Genomic DNA, 12,750 nt, shown 5'->3' with positions numbered 1-12,750 from the left:
CTAATTGCTGGCTGCGGTTGGACTCATTGCACAACCAGAAAACTGCTTTTTCCAACTGATAGCCCTCTCCCATCTGATAGCCTTGCAAATTCAAACTGGAAAATGAAAATAGTGTGTACTTTGGCTGAGGTGTCACCAGCCATAAAGATCTGGCAATGGCAGCTGGTGTTACAATTTCGCTAATGCTATTTAAATTGGAGTGAATCGAGCATTCGAACACTGAATAAAGAACAGCTTTATTTTTCCTAAGGAGAAAAGCAGATAGGAGACTGCATGTGTTCAGGTGAGCTTTGCTTTTTTTTTTTTTTTTTTTTTTTTTTTAACACACTACAATTTGGCACTGGTTTAACTCCATCCATTCATTAGATTGGTGTAAAACAGTAAAGTAAAAGCTGATCTGAAGTTAAAGCTCTGTATAATTCCACAACAATTCATGATCCATGGTTTGTATGTAGTTAGTCCACAAAGCACAACAGTTCACACGTGAACAGTCTTAAATCAGAATACATTTTTCTTCTTATTCAACTTTTTCCACGTCTATGATACATTAAGCTAACTTATGCAAAACTAAACCCTCCTTCTACGTGTGGATATACATCGGTATGTATAAGAAAGGTCCTGCGGTCCTTTAGCTTCTGCTTTTCTAGTGACTGGTGGCAGAACGTCAGCTATGCTGCAGAAATGCAGATAGCAAAATGCCTTAAGATAAAAAGGAACTGTAGAATTACAATGTCTGGGAACAAACGGAGTCATAAAAGGTCAGAAAGCACTCTTTCTGAAAAAAAATAAAAATAAAAAAATAAGGGACACAGGTTGTTTTTAAGATCACCTTCCCATGTTAGTCGTGACTTTCTTAGCAAGAATACTCGATAGGTTTGGGTAGTGATACAGAAAGCTGAGATGACTTAATGATTAATAATGCTATTCTGCATGGCAAATTTACCCTGCGTTTGGGATCGTACGCCACACAGTGCACAGTCTTCAGGCCTATTCAGTAGCATTATAGATCTTACTAACGTCAAATCCTTCTCTGTGCACAGTAGTACCCTGCATTATATTCCAGCGCAGTGTATTTCGAAACAATGATACTGCTGCTTGCAAATGGTTATAAATTGGATTCCTACACACTTAGGAATCATTCATGTGGGTTAAGTGCCTTGGGTCTGTGTCATCTTATAGCTTATTTGTCCCATTTTAAGCATAGGGCACTGCTCTGTGTATTAGATTATTCAAGCAGTTGATGACTTCTTAAAGGTTTGGAAGATGTTACTTCTGAACATAGAAAGGTTGAAGGTTTCTAGCACAATGCCTTAGATGGGCTCTCATTTAATCTTAAATATTGCTATCTCAGGAAGAATTAACTCTTAACTAAAATGATCTTGTTTTCAACCTGGCGAGGGAAGGAGGGAAGACGCACCTTTTTCTTTATTTTTCATTGTTTATAACCAAAATATAAGACACTGCAGCACTTGCGAGCTGCTGAATCTGGACAAAATATGCCTGACTTTTAAGTAAACGCTGCATTATGAATGACCAGCTGTTTGCTAACCTGGTAGTTAGTCCTTGTGAGCGTGCTAGCCAGGGGTAGCACACTGTCTTTCTTGGCCTAAGCAACATAGGAAACAGTAACAGCTAAATTTGGGATTCCTTTATGAAGTTTTGTAGCATGAATATTCTTTACACTATAGATTCTTTTTTCTCTGTATTCCTTTATATTATTTCTATACCTAAAATAAGGGTTACTGTTAATCTGGTAAGGATTTTTTTTTTTTTTTAATCAGAGTGTAAACAGAAAGTGCAGGATCTGCGCGTGTGCTTACTTTTGAGCAAGTGGTGTATTTATAGTTAGCACTAAGCAAGCATGTATTTTGAGGAAGGGCATTGATATCTGATTTATTTAACTTCAAAAGAAGAAATCCCTGTCAATTCAAGAATCACCTCAGTTCTGCTTTCTATTTCATGTTAATTATTTTACAGAATACAGTTGTTGCAAAATGAATGAGGCATTTCTATGTGACTTTTTAAAAAGCTATTTTACCCGTATTACCAGATATGGGATGAATCGTGGGTAAAATATTTACCAATTGGAGAAAACCATAGACAGTATGTATTTTCCTTTTTTCTGGATTGACCTGCAACCGACTAGATTTTTTTTTTTTGCTGTGGCATACATCACTTTAAAATCAGTATTTCAGATAGAAGTTAAGGAAGAGATATACAGCTAGCAAAGTAATTTCAAAAAATGTTTAAAAGATTGCCATTCTGTTACTTTTTATATATATTAGAACAACATTTTGTGAATAGAAAAATAGAATGAAGATCTTTTATGCCAACTTTCTTTTTTGAAGTTCTTTTAAAGTGCTTTTATGAAGAACTTTTATGCAAGGTGTTATGCTGTATGAAGTGATTTATCCTATATTTAGTATGTGTCCAATCTGGTTTAAGTATTTCAATGTAAATATGTACACAATCTGAAAATATTCCTTGATATATTTAGTATCCTTATACTACTCTTAAAATGTCTTTTTTTTTTTTTTTAATGTTTGTAATTTTCTACAGAAATCAGTTCAATTTGCAAAGGCAAGTAGGCTTTCCACACGGAAGACTTTGTTAACAGTTTTAATATGCCTTAATATTTGAATTGACTCATCCAGATACACAGTTTTGCTTACCCAGTAAGTAAAATGCTGACAGTGTTGTAAATCATATCTTGAAATGGGGCCACTAACACCTGCTAACCCTTGCTGTAGCCTTTCATATAGAAGCTCTTTCAAAGTGACAAAAAGAAAATTGGTGATATATAAAATTAATTTAATTGGAATAGAAATTAGAATTCTTAAAAAGCAAGTAAGATTAGTCACTTCTATTCTTGGTGATTTGTTACTTACATAGTATCAGCAGTGGTAGCAGCTCTTTTTATTTTTTTATTCTGAAAAGTTAATTGAGTTGCAACTGAGCAGACAACAAATTACTTCTAGAAAATAATCAGATAGGGTTTATTTGATAAAATATTTGCTTCTCTGACCCTCCATACTCTTGTTTAAAACAAAATGGAGCTGTTGAGATTGCAAAGGTGTTCTGAAAGATATTAAATCTATGTAAACAGAGGAAGGAACTTAGAGGTAGTTAGATCCTATGATAAGGAATGCAGTATGAAATACTTGACCTGGATAGTGGTATCAAACCAAGCCTGAAGACATCCTAAAATGATGGCTTGAAGCAGTTCCTGCTCATTTGAAAGAGTTGTTAACTTTGAAGCTGAGTGAAAATGTTGCCAAAAGTGTTAGTTATTTCACTGCCAAGGAAGAGGCAAATGATCATGCTACGGCAATGTATTCTTTGTGCTTCCTCGTTTCTCAATGGGATCAAAACAAATTCCACGTCTGAGGGTCTGAATAAAAGTTACCTTAAGATGTTCTTCAACTTGATATCTGAGGGTGGGATTAGTTTCACCAAATTTTAGATGCCTAGAGTTCTCATATCTACATCTAAGTTATTCATCTGGGCTCCTTTAATATCACTTACCTCATCGTAAATGTTAATGTTTAAAGCGAATCCTGTGAATTGTCCCCTGGAATTTGCTATTGCCTCCTACCAGCAGTATGCAGATGACCAGCTCCAATTGGGTGTTCACCGGGGAGCAAGTCACGAGGTAGTCCAAAGGAATCCAGCGCTGAAAGACTTCAAATACATAGCTTTACGCAACCTGAGATTTGCAGGTGGCAGAGGGCTTTTGTAGTTCATGACTACCACTTTCTTTCACGTATCTCCTTTCAGTAATAGCAGTTAGAAGATAGCTGTCCCAGATAACAGCTCGTCAAGTGCCTTCTACACTTTACTGAAGGAAAAACTAAAAACAAATTTAATTTGTAGAGGAAGAAGGCTTGAGCCATAACCTATGCTCTAGGGGAACCTAAAAGGGGAAAATGTTAAGATAAGTCTGGAACTGTTGTTTTAAATAAACATTGCAGTGGGAATCGGAACAGTTGCTTACTCTCAACTTCATGAGTTAGACATCAGGCTATTCTTTCCCTCTGTTTTTCTGCTCCTTTTCTTTAAAAAAATACTCCCCCCCCAAAAAACAAACAAACAAACAAACAAACAAACAAACATAACTCTTGTTACTTGTGAAGTAGGAGGGAACCTACATTTTGACAAATAATAGTCCTTTAGGGAACTTGTAGCATAGGTATAATCAAATGCTAAAACCAAGGTTTGACCCTCCGAATGCTCCCCACAGGAAAACAAGTAAAATCTCTGCTTTGTGTCTTTGGAAATGTGCCTCATTGACTTGTGGGGTGAGATGCAATCCCTGTGCTTCATACTGCTCAGCAGGAGCCCAGTCTGAAACATCAGTAGAACATCCTGTCTGGCTGAGAGATGCATAAACACTGCTTACTGAAAGGGATTTAATCTGATGTTGATCTTCACACAGTTGGTGATACCGTATGTTTTTGTGTTTTAATGGTTATCCTGTTTATCTCATCTTTCTGACTTAAGGCCAAATCCTTCTGTTGAATAGGTGCATTACAAATACTAGCTGAAAATTAAACAACTAAAAGGCTTAATCATTACGTGCGTGCATTACTGTAGGTGGTCACATAATTTTGTGTTAGCCTCATATATTGCCTGTGTTTCTTGCTTTTGCCCCCGCTGTACTTCTTGTTGCAAATTTGCGACAAAGGCAGAGAATTTTTGATGGTCATGATAAGCATTTTACTAAAGGCCTTTTTTTTTTTTTCTTAGTGTGTAGGCATATACTTTTCATTGACTGCAGTACAAATTCTAATCTATTCAACAGAAGAATTAAACTCTCTGAATATGCACTCTTCAGGCTTGGCATTTTATCCCCTTAACCTTTGCCGAATACTACATAATGCTGAAATGCTCTGCGAATAAAATGATTTATGGAAAAAGACGTCTAGATGCGTCACTAGCAGCATACTTGAATTATATGCGTAATTATTTTATGTTTTTAAGTAGTTGGTAATTTAAACATGCCTTATGCTGGAAGAGGATGCTGCATATGACAGCTACTGAGGTATTGGTCTATTTTCAATGGTTTATGAGAAATTTGCATGGACAATTGTTGTTACTTTATCAGCAGCAGGGCATTAATAAAACATACAGAACAAGTAAATGACTATCAACAAGAAAAAATCTTAGACAAAACCAAGATGTTTCTCACATCTTAGTTTGAAATCGGTATTTCTCAGCTTAGTCAGTCTCTGTTGATTTTTTTTCATTTTCCTCTCTATTTGTGTTGTTTATATGTTTGTTTGTTTCTTTTTCTTACTCATAACAACCATCTAGCTGAAATAGATACAGTAATTTGTATACAAGTCCGTAGTCTCTTTGTTTTCTCTATTTTTATGGCAATTCTCTGTCATTTGTTGTCCTTCTTTCTCCCCTTCTTTTTCTAACTATTTTTCTTGTGATTGTGCAGGGTTTCTTTCAGGTATATTTCCTGAGCTAATCTTTTTCCTTCATCTTTCTTTTTTTTTTTTCTTTCAAATACTTTTTTTTTTTAAAAAAAAAAAAACTCTTTGATAGCAGGATTTAAACTCCAATGATTTTATTTTGCATATTTGGGATACAGAAACTTTAGAAATCAAACTGAAGTGAAACCTGCCCTTGTTCTGTTTGCAAAGTACATTTTCTGTGGAAGCTGGGGATTGAAAATTATCTAATTACGAAGGGTGACTCTTCATTGTTCTTGGGAACTATGAGGGAAATAGCTGGGATCTCAAGAGACCTGTCTTGAAAGGGAAGAGACTTAGTTTTTGACAGGAGCATAGTGTACTGAAGACCAAAGTGGTACTAAATTTCCGTAGATATCTACTTAAGACTTCTAGAGAGACCATGTAAAGGGAAGCCCCACCTGCCCTATTTTTTGATAATATAAACCTTTTTTTTTCTGACTTACTATAAATAGCAATAGCTCAATAAGATAGAGAGTACTGAAGGAACATGCAAAATAAGTATATCCATCAAATTTATAAAAATCATATGTGTTGGAGAACCAGATTTTGTGAGTCTACATTCCCAACAATGTGAGGAGAAAGGGAAAATAGTCATTTCATACTACTCCGGGGGAAAGCAACACTTAACAACTGTAAAATAGAATCTATTATAAAAATGTCCTGAAGCAGAAGTTGCACACAATATGTTCACAATGGTTTTAAAAATAAAGGATGTGATTTTTTTAAAAAGTGGGAGGATTAATTGACAGTGTTTATGGGAAAACAGGGAAATGAAACTGCAACACATACGTATTATATTGAAAAACATATGGAGAAGGAATTAGTCTTATGCTTAACTAAGCACTGTCCAAAACAGGAAAAAAAAAAAAAAAGTGCTTCTTGCCTCATGCTAGTTTGACTATATATCATATAGGTCACGGGGCCCCATTCAGGAAGGTAGTTCAAGTGATCCGAGGAGTCTAGCTAAAAGTTAGAAAAACATTGAAGTGCCTGTAGAAGTGGGACCCTTCTGATTAGCCACATTAAGATCCAGTCTTGGATTTCACCCTTGTTTATTTCAACGCAATCGAAAGTTTAATTAAGTTAATCATTGTTGACAGACATAATGAAGATTGAATCTGGTTTCTAAAGAAGGTTTGCTCTGTCTGAACTGCTCCAAACAGTTATATTGTGCTGGGTGAAGCCAGACGTACTGTAAGAACGCTCAGCAAGATTTGGAGAGCAACCTTTGGACAAAGAGTCACTGAAGAATGTTAAGTGTTAACTTCTGCATGTTAAACTGCTTACGAACTATTCTGGACATACTTAAGCTAACGATAGGTTTGGGGTTTTTCACAGGCATTAAAACTTGTTCCTTGGGGGAACAGATGTGTTTTCCAATGGTTGGCCAAAAGTTCTATTTGTTTTGACAATTATTATGTAATTGATACAACTATACTATGTTTTGTTAGGGATATTTATTTGTTCCACATTCTGCTGTTGTTGTATGTGTATGTTCAATGTGTTTATATTTAATCTAGACCGGCATGGTTAGCAAGACAAATGGAGTGTGGGGCAAGATTGGTGCATCTATAAAATGTATTTAATTTTTATCATGTGTATTTTTTAAAATTTATTTTAAGACAATTTGGAGGATACTAGATATGTAGATTTAAAAAATCAAAGGTTGATTAATTCCCAAAGCCAAGCATTCTTAGATCCGACACCTATTCGATGTGTGTTATTGCATGGGATTCCACTACGTCCTCATGTGTTTTTTTCTTTCTTTAGCTCCTACTATCATGTGGAGAGTGACTGAGTAATTTGTACAAAACAAGACACGGTGCTTTATTTTGGAACAAGTATTATTTCCCCTTGTGGCCTCGGGTAGGTAGGAAGGAGAAGGAGGTACAGGAACAAAAAAGGAAGAGACTTCAGTGGGCAGCAAGCGTGTTGAATGGCGTGGCAGATATTTGCCAGCAGCCGCCCTGGTCCTGATGGGGAACCCTCCAGGTGCCACGGGGAAGGATGATGGGGTTTGGGTCTGATCTGGTGATTTTCCTTCAAGAAGCTCTTCCTCAGCAGGCCCCAACTGCCTGTGACGTGCGTGGCTGCCAGCCACCCACACACCCAGGCGGGTGGTTGGGAGTTTGGAAGTAGGATCAGCGGTCAAAACTCTTGCCATTTTAACACCCCCGTCCTCAGCTTTCCCCGGCCGTTGGCTGTGGGGAGCAGAGGGTGAGAGGAAGCGTTGGTGCCTCCGCACAAGCGGGAAGCGTTTCACGAAGAGTGCAAGCGTGGTGTTTTCTCTTCCTTTCTTCTTAAAAAAAAAAAAAAAAGAAAAGAAAAGAAACCCGGGGAGAAACAGTTCCACCGCGGTCACCCCTGGCTGTGGGTAAGGCGCCGCGGGCAGGTGGGAGCTGTCCGGGAGAGCCGCTCCCTCAGGGCCGTGAGGCGAGCGGGGGCCGCAACGGCCGTTAACGTACACGTGTGTGTGTGTGTGTGTGGGGGGGGACGGCTGGGGCGCCCCTCGCTTAGCATTTTGGGGTGGTTTTTTTTTGCCTTTTTTTAAACTTTATTATCGTTAACAACGCGGGGGAACCGGCTCGCTTCGAGACCCGGGGTCTCGCTCACTCCCTCCTCCTCCCGGCTCGGGGCGGGGGGGGGGGGGGGCGTGAGGCTGGGAGGCGGCCGTTAACGGCCGTTAACGGCCGCCTCCCAGCCTCACGCCCCCCCCCCCCCAGCCACGATCGCTTATCGCCGGTGCGGGGGGGGGGGGGGGGGGAACGGGACAAGGGAAGGGAGGCGAAGCCGCGCCCCCCCCACCCCTCCCGCCTCCCAGCCGCCAGCCAATCAGCAGCGGGGAGAAGCCCTCGCGCCGCTGCCGCCCCCCCGGGGGCTCCCCCCTTTTAAAATAAAGCGGCGGCGGCGGCGCGCGGCGGAGGCCTCGTGCGCGCGCGCGCGTGTGTGTGTGTGGGGGGTCGGGGGCGCGCACGGCCGGCTCCTCGGCCCTGGGGGATGCCCGCGGCCAGGGGGTGAGGCTGCGAGGAGGAGGAGGAGGAAGGCGGCCGAGGATGGCGCCGGTGAGCGAGCAGCTGCCGCCGCAGGGCGAGGGGGGTCCCGCGGGCGCCCCCCCGGCGGGGCTGCGGCAGGAGAACGGCGGCGGCGGCGGCGAGCGGGGCCCGGCGGGCGGCGATGGCGGAGCCGTGGCCGTGCCCCGGCCGGAGGTGCCGGGACCTGGGGAGGGTCCCGGCGAGCCCCCCGAGGGCGGCTGGGGCTGGGTGGTGATGCTGGCTGCCATGTGGTGCAACGGCGCCGTGTTCGGCATCCAGAACTCGTGCGGCGTCCTCTTCGTCTCCATGCTCCAGCTCTTCGGCGGCAGCGAGGACCGGCAGATGGCCTTCAAGACAGGTGAGGGGCGCCGGGGGGGTGGTGGCTCTGACCGGGCCCGGGGGGCTCCGGCCGAGGAGATGGGGTTTGGGGAAGGCCCGGGGTGTCCTGGTGCCGCCACGCTGCCGTCCCCGCTCCCCGCAGCCGCTTTGGGCACACGCGGTGCGAACGGGCTCAGCCGGGCTCAGCTTCACGTGTGTGCGCCTTGAGAAGCGCCCGGTGCTCTGGCGTGGGGGGTGTGCTTCTTGCCTCTCGCCTTTACCGCGACTAGTCTGCCGTGGAAAATAAGAACGGAGTTCGCTCGTTAAACACGCAGCTCAAAGTACTAAAAAGGAGCGCTGAAACAACCAGCGTTGCCTCATGTGTTCTTGTTTCTCCATAATAAAAAAAAAAAAAAAGGCGTTCCAGTGAAATAGCCCTGCAGAGGTGTTAGCCTTCTAGGAAACTTGCAGTGCGGAGTTATTACAGACCTTTACAGGAGCTTTGGAAATCGTCTTCCTTAACTCTGGGGCAAACTGGGCCTGAAGTTGAGGTGCAGGAGGAGAACCCATTCCCTCCTTGCTCCCCCCAACTTAACAGCAATATCTCTGTCTCGAGTCAACAACCAAGGCAAGTGTTCTCTCTGCACCGAGTAAGAAAGCTGTGGTGGAGCGCGAAGTGTTGCACTCCCCGGTGTTTCAGCTGCTTGTGGTGCCAGGTAAGGTATGTAGCTCTACAGCTCTTGAGCTAGGAAGGTGAGGTGCTGCGCCTGTCCCCACATCAGCTGTCACAGCGCCTGCCCCCGGGGGCAGATGGATGCACGGGGCCGGGTGCCTGGTCAGAGGAGGTGCCCAAAACACCTGCACCCGGGGCTGGGAGCCACTGGCAGGTCAGGAGTGAGAAATGACACCGGTGGTTGCTGCTCCCTCCCTTCGTGGGGCAGAGGGATAGCTGCTGCTTTTGGAGACCTGATGCTTTACTGGCCGCCTTTCAAAATAGAGTCCTTGTGCTTAAAAAATGTGACTCGTTAGGTTATGGTGTCAAAGTCAAAACAATCAACAAGAGGAGGGAGGATTGGGATTATCTTTTACCCTCCAGAAAAGTAATTGCGCCACTGGTTTTAAAGTGAGGTGGGATTGAGGGCGTGCTCCACCCATGTTTTTGACACTTCACTCAGCCTCAGAGAAGGGGGGGTGGGACCTGTTTTTGTAGCCTAGCTGTTTTGCAGCCTGTTCAGAAAAGCAAGAAGAGTTTTGAGTCTTGTTGGATGCAGTCACGGTGATCTGCATCACTTCTTTCTTCCTAATTTTGTTTAAAAAAAAGCTACAGCTGCGTTCTGTTTTGTTTGTTGTCAGGTGTGCTATGGTTTCAGTCATGCAGATGATGTTCATTTTGCTTGTTTGTTTTAAATTCAGACAGGTGTAGGTTCAGGGGAAATGGCCTCAAATAGCTGCCTTGGCTAGATGACTTGTGTGCTTGTGAGGAGAAGGGACTGCAAATACAAAAGTGCAACTCAGTCAACAACTGCAGCTATAAAGGTGCTCTCTCTTCTCACACCTGAGAGTACCCTGATGAGGGCAGGCGCCATAAGGACTAAGCAGCAGCTGTCAAACACGGCTTTTTTTTCCTTGATGTTGGATTTTTGTTGTCTTAAACTGCTTGTCTGCTGTTTGTGATCTTGATGAGGATAAGACTGAGAGTCAGATTGAACTAAAACTTTGATGCACTATTTAGCTTGTCAGAAAGGGGATTTATGATCAGAAATGGCAAACTGCTCTTAGGGTTGCTTTTATTGAACCACTGATGGGTTAGATGGCACACTAGAGAGAGAGAAGGGATGACTAATGGATGAAAATGGATGAAGTCAGTATGATTTTAGTGTTGGAGACAACCCTAGCCAGATCATTCACAGGGTTATCGATGATGGTGCTTAATCTAGTTAGTCTCTTGTTCAAACTGACTGCAGCTTGTGTTTGTGAGTCGGACTTAGTGGATCTGAAAAGTGGGATTTGTCGTGAAAGTTTTCTTGCTGTATGGTTTTGCTTTGAAATATAAAGTTTAATATTCTAATCTTTGAGGAGAGGTCACCTTTAAAATCCAGAATGGTGACTTTTGAGAACCGTAAATATTCCAGATCACCTCTTCTGGGACCCCAGCTGTTTATCCATAGTACCACAGAATCCAGCTTCTTAATATAATTACAAAATTACTTAGCTGTTGCCAGAAGCATGCTTGTTGCTGGAGGTATTTGTTTAGGACAAGGTAGTAGTTGTCTGTTGCCTTGTGTTTTCCTTGCGAAGAGGAATGAAGTAGACTATAGCACATGCTATTTCTGTTATTTTTTTTAATGGATGAATACTTAATGTGCATGAAAGGCAAAACAGGAGGAGGCAGGAGGGAGGAGAATGCAGTCAAGAAGCCTTGTAAATAAGGAGTGGAAGGAACCAAAAGTACAGGCAAGGCAGCTGGGCTATCTCCAGAGTGCAGAATCCACGCTGGGTAAACAAGCTGAGTAACTACACTTAACATTGTTGCAGGATTTAGAATGATTGTTACTGGAAGAACTGGCAAACTTCTTTACAAATTCAAAATCTCTCCAAGGGGCACCTGATTCTGACATAGTTTTGATGAAAAAATTTGAACATAACTTGTATACGATATTTTGTTAATTATATTGCTCAAAATATAATTTTCATAGCTTATGTAATGCATTTTGTAAGCGTCTGTTGTTTCCTTGTGTATCCATTCCTTGTTTGTTCAAAAGCTAATTGATGCACAACTGCAGAAAAGGAAAAGTTCCTAATGCTAAGTATCAAGCTTCTAGAAAAATGTGCCTGCAGTCTCAGGAAACCAGTCCTTTCATTGTTTAAAGTTCATTGCATTTGAGAAACAAATTGGGTGGGAAAAAAACAATGGCAATGAAATATATCACAATCTAATAGCCCTTTTTTCTCTTTTCAGAGAAACTTGTCAAAACAAGGATTTAGTTTGGAAATTTGTTGTGTGGGAGGCTTGAGGATGGTCTGACTAATAAAAGGGTAAAGTGGTCTACAAACAACTCTCCCTTGGCTTGGAGCAATGAAAGTTGGATGGCGGGACTTAGATTTGACAGATAAAAATCCAGACTGTTTTAATTAATAAAATAGATATGATGAAAGAAAGAAGGATTAAGTCTATAAATTGACAATTATGAGCTTGTAATAGAGTATGCGCACATCAGAGCGGCTTGCTTAGTTAAATTAGTGGGACCCTTCATTTATTGTCATTCTGGTACAGTCCTGTGGCATGCAATATGTTTTTCAGTGGAGTCATGAATTAGCAAATACAGCAAAAATGACAAATTTTAAGACTTTCAGGAAGAGGTGTGCTTGTACCAGTTTTTATGGCCATCTTTAGAAGTAGTACTTCAGTTTCACAGGTATAAAAGTATAAGAATGACTGGCTACTGTAACCATTCTGCATGTGAGATGCAGGTGCCTCAAGTTAAGCACTTGCCTGTGCTGCCTTTCAGACAAACTGCGTACTCAACAATCTCCTTCAACTGAATCCTCATAAATGCAAAAATTTTACTGTACTTTATGAGGTGACAAGCTGGATGAAATCAAAATGCTATTGAATGTTGTGCAGTGTAATTTGCTGTTAGTGTATGATGTTTTGTTAGAACTGGTGGTGCTCTTGGAGCACTAAACAGCTAGCTGTAGTTTAGTGCCTGCCTGTAGCTATGCTAACCTAGTTATATGCATCCAAGTAAATAATGAAAGAGTTCATGAGTTAACGTGACGTTAAAACAGTTTAAAACTTCTTAAAACTATTAAATGAAACTTCCTTTGGCGTATTTTTTATTCGTAAGAGCAATATGTAGCCTGATGGCTCTTTAGACGTTGTTAAAACTGGTTCCTAGCCTCACCCTAAAACAGCA

The 12,750-nt window shown here is 41.8% G+C and overlaps 1 protein-coding gene across 1 annotated transcript in view; it reads left to right on the top strand.

Moving 5' to 3' along the window:
- The first annotated feature begins 8,390 nt into the window (after positions 1–8,390).
- The window catches only part of SLC16A10 (solute carrier family 16 member 10), a 73,689-nt gene continuing 69,329 nt past the window's right edge, over positions 8,391–12,750 (top strand). Inside the window, exon 1 of the mRNA XM_048081106.2 lies at positions 8,391–8,873. Coding sequence (XP_047937063.1) covers positions 8,537–8,873 — 337 coding nt within the window. The 5' untranslated portion in view covers positions 8,391–8,536. The remainder of the gene's footprint in view (positions 8,874–12,750) is intronic.

The sequence above is a fragment of the Anser cygnoides genome, chromosome 3 (assembly GCF_040182565.1).
Source record: "Anser cygnoides isolate HZ-2024a breed goose chromosome 3, Taihu_goose_T2T_genome, whole genome shotgun sequence".
Classification (NCBI taxonomy): Eukaryota; Metazoa; Chordata; class Aves; order Anseriformes; family Anatidae; genus Anser; species Anser cygnoides.
This window is presented reverse-complemented; position numbering and strand designations above follow the sequence as displayed.